Raw genomic sequence first — 16,131 nt, 5'->3', positions numbered from 1 at the left:
CCCTCCTTTAAAATAAATCATCGTTTAAAATAAATAAATTGCCAAAAAATATTAAGAGAGTTTAGCTTTTAAACATTTCTTCTGCGGATCAAGGCTTGGCATGGAATTAATATGCAGAAGCCGGCAGTGGGAGAAATTTATACATAAGCAAAAAAATTAAAGTTTACATACTATACATATATACATATGTGTATACATATCTAGGTAGACTTAATGACTTACGATTGACAAGGCATAAAGCAGGTAAAATTATTCTCATTTTCATTTTGGTGTATTTTTAGTCATTAAATGGAAGTTTCACTGTTTCAGTAATTGCTATATAGTCGTAAATATAGTTTAATATGTAAGTAGACATACATATGTATATGTACATACATATGCATGTTTTACATTTTGACGAGATTGACACGTTCAATAATCGATCACTTTCCACTGCACGACCAATCACTCAGCTTTGGCGGAGCGCAAGAGAGTAGCATTTAAGTACAGTCTTAGCCTACTTAGCCCAATTAACTTTTAAACGAGCTGAAGCTTATTTTACAGAAGCCAGCCTTAAGCGATGTAAAGAATGTAGAAATGCGACCTACTTAGAACACTACAAATTCTCTTTCATTGACGCTGTCATTTAGTGTACTATAGTGTGTGAGAGTATGCGATATGACACATGCTAAATCTATTCTCGAATAATGCCAAAAAATTACAAACAAACAAAATACAAATTAATTGATATTCCCTTCTCAGCATGAAGTAAATGCCTTACATACCAATAGCCAATCTTAAAATCATCTAATTGTCCATGCTGCGACGCTATTAGAATCTTGTCTCATTTTCAAGTGGGTGTAATGGGTTTCAAGTTCAATTCAATCGTCGTTTAAGAAATATGTAATAGGCGACTTTGACACGTCATTAAAACTGAAAATAATGTGATGACAAACACATTAAAAATTATTTATTATTAAAAATAATAATAATTGACTAATTAAGGGCATGTAGATAAGAAGGTGGACTAATTAATTTTAATTGCTCAATGGGTGTATCCGAATCACTTAATTTGAAAAGGCTTCAGATTGAAATCATTTTATTTAAATTTATAAAATTGTATTTGTGTAAATTTTTTAATTTTATGATCGATGAATCGAACAATCAACTGAAAGGTGATGACGCATACCAAAGCAATAGTCCGCTCAAGACTATCAAGGAGTGCTTGAGCTATGTATAAGTAGCGTCAAGTTACTTTTTTACCCGATTTTTTAGGTGCTGGTCACAGCAGAATTGCTGAAAATTGCAAAACTGTATAACTTTCCGAGGCCCTCGTACAGTACAGCTCTAGTTGGAGCTATGGAATTCATGCAGTGAACCATAAAGCTTCGCTTATGCTGATCGATAACCCGCTTCTGAGCCACTGTAAGATTCTTATGACCTGCAATAGACCTACGAAGATTTTCTGAACTACTTGCCCCTAGTAAAGATCATCTTGTTGCATTAGTAGGGGTCCTTACTGAATATTGTCCAATAGGCATTTATTCGGTACTGCTAAAAATCTTGACGGACGCAAGTTGTCAGAGTTTTATGGAGGAGAGTGAGTGGAACATCCAAGTACTTCTTCTTCCATTGTCCAACTTTTTCAAGACTGAAAATGCCACATCTCATCAGTCTTACCTTCGATGAACCGGAAGACATAGGCGAAATTGAAATTGATCGTCTCAATAAATTTGTGATAACCTCAAAGCCCTTTGCTGAGTAATGAGTTTCCTATGATCTATTATATAAGACCTTTAGGGAACACAATGGATTGCCATTCTAAGCTGTCCAAGTGAGATCCTGTTATGATCGTTCTCTTAACCAAACCTAACCTAACCTATGAGGGAAAACGAAATAAAATCATCTAAATACTTACTTATATTGTCCAACTTATGAAAGACTGACGTTGTTACGACTTGGTATATACTAGTTTGCGAACCTGGTTAAATAACTAAGATTGATTTAAGCAAATTTGTGATAGGCTCAAAGCGTTTTCTTAATATACAGGGTGTCCCAAAATTAACACAAAATTTTAATTTTCCGCCAATTCAATTAGTTTATACAGTTGACGAAGTTAAAACACTATTCAAATTTTGAAGATTATTTAATTTTGAAACACGCTTTATAAAGGTCTTGTGATCCAGATCTAGGGATTTTGGAAATCACGAACGTTCACAGCTATTGGACACAGTGGATTCCTGTGTTACATTTGGAGGGATCTGTCCTACGACCGACTGAATAACAATTACAACTCCTAAAATTTTTAACAATTTTGATAAATTTTTGTTTGAACCTCAACCACTGTGCCTATTGGTATCTCAGTGTACTAGATGTCACTTCATTACTTAAATATTATTTAAATTTTCTGCGGAATGTTTAACAAATTACTCTTCATATGTACACACATACATATACATAAATACATACATATATGTTTAAGAAAGTCTATTAGACATTCTGTCAGTTATATATGTATATGTAAATAGCTTAGTCGCATAAATATTAGTAATGTAAATATAAATATGAGTTCATTAAAATTAATGAATAATGGGAGTAAACGGCCACTGCCAAGATCGGCTCGATGGCGCTCGATTACGCGCGAAGTCACAAAGTGCTGTGGCGGCGTGGCCCCAGCGGCGCTGTGTGAGCAAATAAATACTTTATTAATTAACTAGATTTCGAAATGTATTTTTTGAAGATCCGATCGCACGATAAATTCCGTGCAAAGACAGCGAAAAAGAATGCTTCGCAAGTGTGAATTGATTTTTTATGACTACAAAGTTGATGGCTACCAGTAAATTTGGCATGCATTGCTTGGCGGCTCAAGAAGCTGATGTGCCATAAAATCAAATTCCTGATGCTTGATAACATGTATGTGTTTGTATGTGGAAATAGACTCGTGTCACGAAAAATATTCGTTTGAAATTAAAACTATTAAAAAAGAAATGTTTTTTATTGCAATCTAATGACATCATCTTTGAAAAATGTCGACTACGCTATACTTAATGCTGCTATTGTAGGGGTTATACATGTATGTATGTATGTATAGATTGCTTTTATTGCCATTGTTCTGCGCCGAAGTGTGTTAAACTGTATAGCCCAGAGTTATTTGCAAAAATTAGCTAAAAACACTCGACTGAATTGTGTCTTTTGTGTAAGAAGTTATTTTCAGCAAAAAAGAGACACCGTTTTTTTACTAGCTCCACACATTTGAATTCTAAACCTATACTTTTTTCATTGTGTTTGTTGCTGTTGGTATTGTTTTTTACCTATCCACGGGTCGCTCATAAGCGCCTCGTTCAAATCGGGCGACTGTTATTCGTCAAAGCAAACACACATATATGTATGTGCATATTCCAGCACTATTTGCGAACGAGCGCACGATTTCGCGTTCGCTTGTGAGATTTATGACATCATCAACAATGAGTGCGATCATTGCCGTTGAACGCGGCTTCCCGTCTCTGGAGTTCGCTATGTTAAAAACATTTCGTGGCGTTAGTGCGGGCGGCGGTGGCGGCGGGCTTAGCGCTGAGGTTGACGTATGACAGTGACAGTGACTGCGCACGCGCACCCAACCTACACACAAACAAACGCTAATACATATGTTTACATGTGTGTGAGAATTTTTGCATGTTTTTGCCATTTTACCTTTTTTTGTTTTCAATAGTTTATGGCCAGTAGCTCTTGTCTTTTACATAACGAGCGAAATTATCGAGTGAATATTTTTCAGGTCACTATATTATTTGCTCACAGTAGCTTTTGGGCCAGTCAGTTCTCTACTCGTTTAACAATCTGTGCAATGAACTGTCGCTGTACGGTCGTCGTTGTCTGTTTAAACAGCTACTGTTTTGCTTTTTCGTGGTCACAAATGATAAGCTTAAATGAAAGCCCCAGAATAGGCAAGCCGTGGTTGGGCAGTGAAATATAGGCGCGTTATTTGCAATGAATGAACAAGTTGAATAGTAAATAGCATATATGCATATTTAAACATACTTACATTTAATATATAAACCCTGTAATAAAATGAAAGTGGGTCACTGCGCTTTGGCGCTGACTTCGTGGTACTGTTCTTGCGACTAATACAGAAGTGGTACAAAACGGTCGCAAAATTGCTTTCGTTGGGCTTCGAATTGCTTACACTTCCACTTTTTTGTTCATATCTGGCCACCAACAACTATTTTATGTGCGCACACCTTATATATGTACATACTTACATATGTATGTAGATTGATAATATTTAGAACCTTTTTTTGGCAGACATTTGTACAAAAAAATTTAATTTCAGTGAAAATTTCGTGAATATTTTTTTTCAAATACTTGAAATCGAAAAAATCTTTAGTCCCAGTTTTTAAGAATTTTTGGCATACAATTCTTAAAAACTTGGACTAAGGATTTGTGTAAAATTTCATGAAGATAGTTGAGTAGTTCTCGAGAAATCTTTGCCAAGCGACTTCTATACACAGTTTCTAGAAAAATGCATTTAAATGGCTAGGCTCGAGCGCACGAGTTCTCAAAGCTGTATCTCCGAAACTATTACAACTTGAAAACTTAGCAAAATATTCCAGAGGTGTTGAAGAATTGAATAAGATAATAAAAAAATTCGATTTTTTAAACCTAAACCCATGAAACCTCTTAAAAAGTGGTCACTGGAAAAAAATCCCCAACTCTGATATCTATTTTAACGCAAAATATTAATCATTCTACAAAAATGTTTTCGAAAACTTTGGAGATCACTACAATCATCGTAACTCGATATCAAATATTGTATGTTAAATACTTAAATCTAATTTTTCTGAAACTATATGTTTTTCCTCAAACCGAAACGAACTTTCCAACATTCCGTTTGTAAATTCAGTTAGAAATGAGTTCCAAATTTCTTCTGCAGGCGATACTTGCAACTTCTTGGTACAAATTCATGCTCTAAGAGAAGTTGAAATTACTGCTTTGAAATAAAATACAAACCACTACCATTCTCTAATAAGTTACTTTTGAACTAGTTCGCTTTACGGCATTAACAGTATGTATAATAATGTTCATTTATTGCTATTTATTTATGGGTGCATGCCAAAATTAGATTTGCGAAAATAAAAGAAAATACTGGGTGAAAACAATCAATTCGTCAAGTGAGAGTAATGGCTCTGTAGAAATGTCAATTTGCATTGTAACTGCTTTGTAATTAACCGAAATGCCGCTCAGAGACGTCAACGTCATTGAAAATATGTTCAACGCTTTGTTGTTTTCTTTCTTCACCATTAAACTTTGTATTTATTGGGTAAATTTCTATTAATGGCACTGGTAAACATTTTTAGATCGATTAAATGGTAACTAATGGATCCGTATATGCGTTAGTATTGTTGTATAAACAGCAAAATATTTGCACTGGCTCTTCAGTAGAAGAACATAGTGTAAGAGTTTCGGTGTGTTTGAATATCCAATATACCCGAATTATATATAGGGGGTTTCAATAGGGACCGATAAGGACAGCAAACGATGCCATATTTTTCCTTGCCCTTTTTACATTTCTCTTCAGTAAGATTGATCATTTCATCATGGAAAGATTTACGATCTTACAACGAGTCGAAATTATTAAAATTTATTTTTCAGTGGCCTGAACTTTAATATATAATTAATAATTGAGCGTATAGTGGAAAAATTTGTATCCACAGGCACAGTACAAAATGTTCCCGTGCCAGTGGGACAAATGAGTGCCCGTAGTGTCGACAATATTGTTGCCACTAGCGCATCAATTGAGGAAGACCACAATCAGTATCTCACACGTCGTTCTCATGCGCCGGGCATCTATGTGACCTTGTTGTGGCGAATTGACCACAATTATCGTCGCATTTTCGTGAATTCGGCTGAACAACAAGTTGAAAATGATCCGGGTTTTCATCAAAAAATCATCTTCAGCGATGAGGCTCTTTTCTGGCTGAATAGCTTCGTCAATGAGCAAAGTATGCATTATTGGTCAGGCAACAATCCATGTACTCCATTGTATCCCGAAAGAATACGGTTTATCGAAACCGGCACGTTACTGTGAATGGGAATCGCTACCGCTATAACACGAATTGGGTGATATGGATTGGGACAATGTGGTTCCAACAGGACGGCGATACAAGCCACACAATAATCGATTTATTAAAAACCAAGTTTGGTCAATTCGTCGCCTCAGTCATGCGATTTGACGCCGTCAGACTATTTCTTGTGGGGCTACGTCAAATCTATGGTCTATTCCAATAAGCCAACGATGATTGATGAATTTCGTACGAACATCGAATGTGAATTTGCAGCAGTTTCGACCGATTTATGTTTGAAAACCGTCGGCAATTGGGTTCAGTATCTGGACTTCTGTAAACGAGCCCATGTTGCCCATGCAAAAGAAATCGCGTGCCATATATAATAGCATCAAACGTTCTTTTACAGTAATAAATATAAAACTTTTGTGACGCTCTTATTGAAAAATCCATTATTACTGGCTCTCTTTTTCAATATACATATACATATATTTTTTTTATTTATTGATCGTAAATTTTTCGTAATTTTTTAATTGGTTTATTTTTGGTGAACAATACTCAAATTAGATCAATGAAGTAAAAGTTCAACATTTTTAATCAATTATCAACATATTATTTTCAAAACCCCATGTATTTTATAAGAGCATGGTTAATTGAGTTTACTCAGTCGCAACTAAGTTAGTTGACTCTATTAGTTGACATTGCTTAATAGATTTGGCGCCAGTGCTATAATCTCATATTTGTTAAATAAATATAACTAAATATTTACAAATCACTTTGCTTTATTGACACAAAGCGTTGATACAAGCAAATTTAATATTTACCGATCAGCCAGATTCTGTCACAATTTTTGGTGGTCAAGTTTTAAAGGTGAACTATTTTTAGTTTTTAAATAATATCACATACTTGTTTTTAAGCTGATTTTTTACTAAATAAAAATCGAGAAAAAGAAAACAATATCTATGTATTTAATTTCCACCACGCTTCTTGCATATACATACATACATACCTAAAATCTGAATAGATTGGACTCCACATTTACTTGTTTACATTCAAGTCCGATTCAAACTCATTTTTAATTCAAAATATGTACATACATATATGTTTCACGACCAATTCGAGTCTCAGAATTTTAAATATCTGAATTTACAGTGATGAGGTAATTAATGTACGAGGTTCTTTTGCCTATACAATGGCTAAAACATGTGGCTGAAAAGCTTTCGAGCAGAAATGAGCATACTGTGCATAGGGAATATTTGCATAATTTCGCAGGCAGCTAATTATTGCTTACCGACCAATTGTCTTGGCTGACCATGAAGTTATCTTGTTATTGTATTTTCATTTTTTCATTTGCTAAAGTATAAGAAATTTATACCTGAACCTTTACATGCTTTGCATATTAAGTCTGGAATAAAACTAACCAGTTGTAAATTTATGTATGCTTTTGAAATAGAGGGTGATCCATTTCGAGGTGCCTTACTTTTTTTAGAGAAAAAACACAGACTACAAATTTAATAGTAATCTTTATTATCATTCGAAAGAACATTCTTTGGCTTTTATTTTTTAAAGATTATCTCTTTCATTACGCCTACATCGCAGATGTTCAATTTTCGATGACTCCTTCGATCACTTCGACAGGTAACTGGCGAATGACACGCGAGATCTTGTACTCCAAGGCCTGAATCGAAACGAAATTGTTCGCTTAGACTTTGGACTCTACATATAAACACAGAACAATCTTGGTGGACAATCGAGGGTTCCAAAACTTGAAATTATCTGCTCACCGAAGAGTTCTCTCAATAAATGTCTTGATTGATGCGATGTGTGGTAAGTGGCGCAGTCTTGTTGAAACCAAACGTCACCGAGATCACGAGGCTCAATTTCAGGCATCAAATAGTTAGTTGTCATGGCGCGATAGCGGTCGCCATTGACGGTTACGTTCGCACCGGCATCATTTTTAAAGAAATATGGACCGATAATTCCACCGGTCCACAAACCTCCCCGTTGTTTTTTTTTTTCAAAATGAAATGGCAGCTCTTGAATGTCTTTAGGTTGCTCTTCGTAAAATTTCCTAGTTTACATAGCCATTAAGCCAGAAATGGTTCTCATTACTGAATAAAATTTGGCTCGAAAACGTGGGATATTCTTGGAATTTTCCTAGAGCCCATAGAGCGAAGCGATGCCGCTTGGGAAGGGTCACCGGCTTTAGTTTTTTCTTTAAAAGTCTTTCCATGATGAAATGTCAAAAAATACTGACTAAAAATAACATGACAGTGGACACAATTCACGCGTGATCTGTTAAAAAAATGCTGTTGAAAAAGGTACCTCTACTTGAATCACCCTTTGCTTCATCGTTACATACTGCCATAGTTTAGCAGCATATTTTGAACTATACAGAAATTGAAGATCTTTAAAAGATTTTATAGATTTTTATGTGAACTTCTGTTACATATGTGCATTAGGGTGGTGTATATTAGTTACTATTACAAAACTATGATAATTTTTAGTGTAAAGTCTAAAAATTTAACGATGTACTGTTAGAGCTTCACAGTTATGCCAATATAATAAATTATTTTTAAAAAATCCACCCTAATATTAATTTTCTGGATTCTGTATTAATATTCCGTATCACCCTTTACTTAAATTTTATTCTAATTTCGTATACAAATTGTTGCAAGAATACTAATTCCAGCCGTAATCGTCTGCACCATCCCAAGCTGGGCTTTAATCTATCTAACCTTCTTTTAAGCCACCAATTCTCTTAAAAGCATATATTTATCTTAATTTTTTTGTTTGGTAATTAATAATTCCGATTTTGTTAGTTGGCATTTCGTTGATAGGTTCGTTTGGGTTGTTATTTAAGATTTCTGAATTTGATTTGGATCGCATTTTATTATGCGAAGTGCGGCGTGGCAAAGAAAAAATTATAACTGTGTTACCAATAATTTTTACATCTTTTTACCAGGCTGATATCTTACGCATATTAAAATGGCCGCATTTTAAATAATTTATTCAAAATAGAAGCTAAGCAGCAATTTGAACTAATATGTTTATGAAAACGATCAATTAAATTCTCAAAATATATTTCAAATAGAGTTTATTGCTATTGAATATTAAACGAACCCACAAGTTCGCATAAATTATAAGGTCGTACAATAATTTAACGAATTCAGTTCGAAAAGGTTCGACTGACTTTTTCCATAGACATTTCTTTTGCATTAAACTATAATATATGACATGGTCCTAACAGGTTTAGTGTCCACTTTACTATCGTTAGCAAATCATTCCATAAATATCGATCACAACATTTGCCAATATAGTTAATTTATTGGAGTCTCTGAAATTTTGTTAATACCAACAGATACCAACAACCGTAGAATACTCTCGATCTGCAAGCATAGGTCTGACTTCAGGTCATAGCATATATTGAACTTCCATCACGTTATATGGTATATATTTCTGTAGGACAGATGTACTGTATGTAGTTCCTTATAATAGAGGCCTATTATTTGTCGAACGAGTTCTATTTTTTGAAGCAAGTCAACAAAAATATTTATTAGAGTTATTAAGTTAAAAACATTTTTTAATGTTTTCAACAAATTATTTTCTATGTCACTGCGATCATCGTCTCATCTGAACTTTATATAAACTAGGAAACCACTTATGTATGATTGCTTGGCCTGAGTAGAGCCTAATACCTTTAATCAAAATTTAAGTACCATCAGTATTTCTCTTTACCCGAAAATGGTGTTTAATTACTATAAAAAAATATATTTTTTCCAATTTTTCCAAGATACCAAAACTTTCGTCATTCAAATTGTTCGATAGTTCTGAAGTATGTATATACAAGTTGCTCTTTAAAGTTAGGTCAACAACAAAACGTATGGATTCTAGTGGCAGACGATATTAATATCTCATCACTATAAGCTTCATCAATGACACTACACAATACATATAAATAAGCAAGAAGACAGTGAGGTAGTAAGGGGAATACTCGTGGGATAAATAGCAGTTGTCTTGCGCGTGCGTACTTTTTCTTCGCTAGATCACAAGATTCAAGTAAATTATTTCCAATGAAGCGTCCCCCAATTTATGTGCACCTTTGATAGCTTCTCTTTTAAGATACTAATATGATGGGCCTCTGAGTCTATCCACCTGTTGGAAGTCAGTATTAATATAATATGTGCATTTATTTACAGTATATACCTATTAGAGAATTAGCGTTCTAAATCTAGTAAGTTGAGAACGAAGAGCCATTATTAAACATGAATTGTGTGCAGCTGTTTAAATATTCCTACTCTCTTATGTATTTTCCCTTCAATTTTAGTACGCCAAAGTATCTTTTTTCACCACTAAATTTCTCAAAAACAATTTTAATGACTTCTTCTTGCTAACTTACCGATCTATTGCGCTCTTGGTATCGCTGTTGCGCTATCGAAGTCATAAAAGCAGCACACATTGTGTGGCAGGAACTGCGCAAGTGCAACGCCTTTATGCGCCTTTGAACGGTTACATGTATAGTCACTTGGATAGAATATATGTATGTATGGCACATACATATGTTTGTGCGCTGATATTTCAGCTGGCTTTGCAGTTTGCATTTTACTGCATTATTTTATGATTCTTTATATAGCACGCGCTGTAGTCATACTCAGACATAAGTATATACACTAGTATATGCTCAAACATACACACATTCAACATGCAGACTTTTACTCCTGCGTAGAAAATCTCTGTTTATTTACGAATGTGTATACATTTTCCATGTGCCTGCCTTCGTTAACGGATGAAGTTATTACTTTCACTTTCGATTTGTCTTTATTTGAATGATTTCTAAAAATACACGCAACCATGTTTACATACATACACGTTAGTGCCTGTGCGTATACGCCTACGAATACATAGTAGGACAATGTTTACAAACATTAAACGGCAACTTTGTTGCAATGAGCTAAGGAAGCAGACTTGCAAGCAACATTTAAGTGAAGTACACACATTTTTCATACGTGCTGCTTCAAGTTATGAATATACATGAATGATACATAAATGATTATTATATTCATACATATAAATAAATTTTACTATAAATTTATAAAGATATTTGCAAAAAATACTTTCTTAAGCGCCTAAAAATAGACAATACAATTTTTTTATGAGTGCATTGGCCTACCTTTGCCGGTAATGTGATAAGAAGAAATATGACTTTACAGAAAATCGACAAAAGATAAGAATGAAAGTGGAGTACTAATAAAATACGATTAAAACTTTGCTGACAAATAGAGTTACCTACTTAAATCGTATCGTGTATTTTTTATTTTTGTCTGAATATTTTATTTTCTCCCCTTTCAAATTTATTTAAAATAACTGCTTATAATTATTTTTCATAATTGCTTTTTAATTAATTTCATAACTTTTTACCCGCTTTCGCAAATTAATATTTTTTCAACCTTTTTGTAACTGAATTCTATTGGCTATCGTTGTAACTAACGTTGTAACGTTGTAACGTTGCACTTGCGTGCCTGCCCTTTATTGATAGCACAACTTTTTTTGTTACAAATTTTCATGTCCAATGGTTATTTGTAACTTTTATGACCAGATAAACTATATGCGTATATTATTAAGAGTCCATAAAGAAATAAAAGTTTATAATTAAGCACGCATGAAGTAGAAGTTAAAGAATGTTCCATATTTCTTGAGTATGCATTCGCTAAACTATTTTTAAACCTATAACCGATTGAAATACGCGTTTTCTCAAATTAATTTTTTTTATAAAGATTTTGATTATAAATAATCAATTTTGGTCAGGACTGTCAAAAAAATATATATATATATTCACGTATTTTAATATAAATGTGTGTTATCGCCTTCGAACCACCAACGTTTAATTCAATATTCCTTCTTCACACTTTTTATAAGTCCCAGCTAGAAAAGCCTTCACTGCCATCAGCGATTTCTTCAGTTCCGCTAATTTTTGAAACGCCATTTGCTCGATTGTTGGATAGTTTCGACGTCATATTCATAAAACCAGGATAAGATGTATGTAAGATCCTCGTCTATGTTGTCAAGCCAGTGAATATAAAAGAAAAAGTTCTTCGCAGAAAAGGAGTTTTTTTTTTTTGGTAAAAAAAAAGAGTTCTTTGCAGTAAGAAAGAGTTCTTTGGTAAATGAAAGAATTATTTTATGTCCTCTGGTCAAAAATCTCTTCTATCAAACATCGTTTTTCCAAAAGATTCAGTTCCTTTGGTACGAGTCTTAACATTGGGACACTTCATACCTAAAACTATAACCAAAGTATGTTTAGGCGATTTATAAAAGATGTTAAAATCCTCGTTATCTCGCTTATGTCAACACGTCAATTTGTAAGCTCTTTTTCTTGAACTTTTTCAATGTTAATGTCATTAACACCTCGCATGAGTAAAGTTTACACTAAGACCTTTACGCCTAGGTCTTCTTCGCATTAATGTCTCCGGAATTAACTTAGCATGCCTGTGTAGACTAATCAACGCAAGGAGGGAGAGAAACAAGAGAAACAGTAATGCATACAACTTTTTTTGAAGTTCGAGACGTAATCTACGAAAATATGGAAAGGAATGAAAAAAATTACAACTTTTAAAATGAGTTCGTGCTATTTATTACGTAGCTTGACGTAGGTAAAGTAAACTATCATTACACTGTGGAACATTTTTGGGTTTATTGTCTGGGGGTGAGAAATTCCAAAATGTTACAACTAAGCGACAAAACATCAACATAAGGAAAAAATTTAAAAGGTCATAAAAAAAACTGACACATACAAAGGCCAAACTCTTTGAGGGTTTTACTATACCATTACCCTGACTTGGAATTTCTCACACCCCAGATTAGCTGTTGTACTGTGTTATTATTATAAGGTATGTAATATGTGGTGTTCATATAATATGATTTTCTTAATTTTTAATAAACTAGCTGATTGCAAATTCATACATATGCCACACCATTCTTCAATGCTTTTCCAATATTGATAAAACTCATGGTTGTCGAATTGGCTTACAAAATGCCTATTTTAAAAATCTTTTGGAAGGAAAAAGTATATTTGAAACTAATAAAAAAATGTTTAACTTATATAAATAAGTAAGTTGAGTGGGGATATTTAATGTAATTCTTCCTAACTGACCTCAAATTCAACTTATGTATATGTATGCAGAAATTCGTATTGTTATTTGTACATTGGAAATCTATCTTTATTGTCAGTCGTTTTTACTGTTTTTCATCCAAAAACTTTCTACTTTTTAATATATTAATTCGCTGATAACATTCCTGTGCGCATGCGTTTTTTCATTTGTACCGGTTATTTTTGTTAAAAATAGAGTGGAATTAGCTTGTATAATTCGCGAAATAACTGAAATTCTTTCGTATTATTACTATGCGTTGTGGTTCAAAAAGAATTACTTGCAACTTATGCATTTTTACGATAAGTCCGCAAAGTCAGTTGTGTGCGAAGAGAGTTTTGCGTGTTAAATCGGCTCACGTAGGTATTATATTTGTATATAGAGTTGTACATATATAGTACCTGAACTCACATAGCACATATCTCGACTACATATACATATGTATTATCTCCTCTATGATAAGCGTAAACAATTTCCCTTTAAGCCTCCCCAAACACACAAGGTCCCCCCCCCAATTTGGCATACCACTGATAAGATAGCCGTTTGCATGAAGTTTTTGAATACTTTTCATTGATAAGCGTTCGCAGTTACCATCATATGGCAGACAATTCTATAGATAACGGTATTTTTCGCACACATGCACACATACGTATATATATAAACATATTAATAATGGGTTGAACGAAGAATTCGCTCATATCTGGCAACTTTATTACGATTTTTGCAGTTTTTATATAATATAAAAGGTGGACTAAACATTTTGGCAACGACGTTAACACAATCCACATGATTTTACCATTTTGGAATGCACACATTCACATGTATCTGCGTCTTGTTAGAATTCTTTCTTCTTAAGCAACTAGTGAATTGTTTTTTTATACCTTTAGCTCATGTAGCTTTACTGATAAGCTGCGAACATTACTGAGCATTTCGCGTATCTGTGCTTGCTTCATGGTTAGACACTTACAGATATAGGTACACATGTAGATTGTTAACGGCCAATTGGGAATAGCCCACTCAGTGGTGTTACGGTGCGCGCAGCGTTAACTACGCTACAACGAACATAACGACGACCAATAATCACAAATCAATATTACGAAATTATATATAAGAAACGTATCCAAATTTATAGTTCCTTTTGAGGTGCTTTATCGGGAAAATAAAGTAAAATAATAACAAAAAAAAACGTTGCGAAAACGTTTGAAATTGTGCCGGTGAAAACTAGCTTAATGCTTTCAACTTAATATTTATTTATTTTATTTTTATTTTTTGTGAAAGCTAGCTAACACTGATTAGCAAACGCCGTTGAATATGCACTCGAACTTCACCAGATATCAGTACAAACGTTACATTTCATATGACCGCGAGGCTTTGGGTAGGTTTAATATATTGAAAACATTATATAATTTTTAGTAATAAACGACAGTGTCAGAGGTTGTTGACATATACACAGAGTTATACCACATACTTTGACTATTTTGTGTATATTTAATTAAAAAAAAAAATCTCGTATCAAGAAACAAGTTTTCTTGTAATCATTTCGTGAGAGAATTTTATCAACTCCAAGAATGTTGCTACTACATACAAATGTGCATACATACGTATAAATAAACATACACAGTAAAATGTTATGTAAAACGCATGACAAACACATAAGTCCGTACAAATATACATACATACATATGTATATTGCTTTTTGTTGCCTTCTTATCAGTTTCGATTTTTTGCGCTGTGAAATGGTTAAAAAAGGCTTTATAACGGAAAATAGTTATGACATAAGCATTTTTAATAAGCATTGTGAAGAAGCTCTTGGCTGGTTCAGGATACTTACTTACATACATACGTATGTACTCATGTGTACGTAGCGTTCAAAGGGCTGAAACTTTAAGCCGTAAAATAGAGTACACTATATGTATATTATATGCTTTGATAATTGTCAAATTACTTTCTTCCTTCTTTCCTATATATAGTTCTTAAATTTACTATTTCATGTGCTAGATTCTTACATATTTCCAATATTATCTCGTTCTATTAGAAATATTCATACATATTGCTACTGTTTTATTCAGTCCATTTATCGAAACTAGATGTGAGTTTACACCTATTATACCCTTCGCTCTCAAAACTGGCGCAATAAGTATAAAAAAACATAAATTTTCTCTAGAAAATTTAATTGACAGTTTTGACAGCCTGTTACGTCTTGAAGTTGGGTGCTGAGGATAGAAAAACAGAAACAAAAACAAATATTAATCATCACTCAAGTATGTGTAACCCAAAATTTCTTATTCTTGCAACTCTTCTCTTTCAATAATATACTACAATAAGCAAAAAATAGTAAGACCTTGTTGATTATTTTAAAATTCTGAATTTCTTCTTAAAAACCAAGGTAGTCTCCCTCAAAGTAATACCCCTTGGTCCCAATGCACTTGCGCCAATGCTCTTTCCAATCCTCGTAACAGTTGTTAAAGTAATTTCCCGGAATAGCCTTCAATGCGCTTTGCGATTCACGTTTAATGTCTTCAATTCAAAACATCACACGAAGCTAAATCAGGCCAAAACGTGGGTTGTGGCACGATAATGGTTGAAAATTAGGCGCATAACACTCAGATAGTATTACTTGTTGACAGTTTGGCTGGAAGAAAACTATAACCATAACCTTAATTTATGACCTGCTTTGAAGTGGGGCTTCGACTTGTCTTTGCCACGTATTTGGCTTATTGATCGTCTGTTTCCGGGTCATAAGCATGGATCCAAGACTCATCGCCAGTAATAATATGTTTCATGACATCCTGTAGTCGGAAAGTATTGTTTCACAGACGTTAACGCGATGCTGTATTTAAAAAAAAATTGTAATTTAGAAACAATCGTGCTTTCACTTTTCTCAGGTCCAAATGATCTTTCAAAATGGTGTTTAGTAATCCTTACGATATTCCAACAATGCCAGTAATACC

General features: G+C 33.7%; 1 protein-coding gene across 8 annotated transcripts in view; it reads left to right on the top strand.

The window, feature by feature from the left end:
- Nucleotides 1–16,131, top strand: part of LOC108978942 (spectrin beta chain, non-erythrocytic 1) — an 87,295-nt gene that overhangs the window by 39,299 nt on the left and 31,865 nt on the right. For 3 of the 8 annotated variants that reach the window (XM_018949522.1, XM_018949514.1, XM_018949466.1), the window contains exon 1: nucleotides 14,222–14,555. The exons of the other annotated variants lie outside the window; for them this stretch is intronic. In XM_018949522.1, coding sequence (XP_018805067.1) covers nucleotides 14,492–14,555 — 64 coding nt within the window. In that variant the 5' untranslated portion in view covers nucleotides 14,222–14,491. Of the gene's footprint in view, nucleotides 1–14,221; nucleotides 14,556–16,131 lie in introns of those variants that run through there. 8 annotated transcript variants of the gene reach the window in all.

The sequence above is a fragment of the Bactrocera latifrons genome, unplaced genomic scaffold, assembly GCF_001853355.1.
Source record: "Bactrocera latifrons isolate USDA-ARS-PBARC rearing strain unplaced genomic scaffold, ASM185335v1 scaffold_1, whole genome shotgun sequence".
NCBI classification, from domain to species: domain Eukaryota; kingdom Metazoa; phylum Arthropoda; class Insecta; order Diptera; family Tephritidae; genus Bactrocera; species Bactrocera latifrons.
The sequence above is the reverse complement of the archived record's forward strand: the minus strand, read 5'-3'. Positions and strand labels throughout refer to the sequence as shown.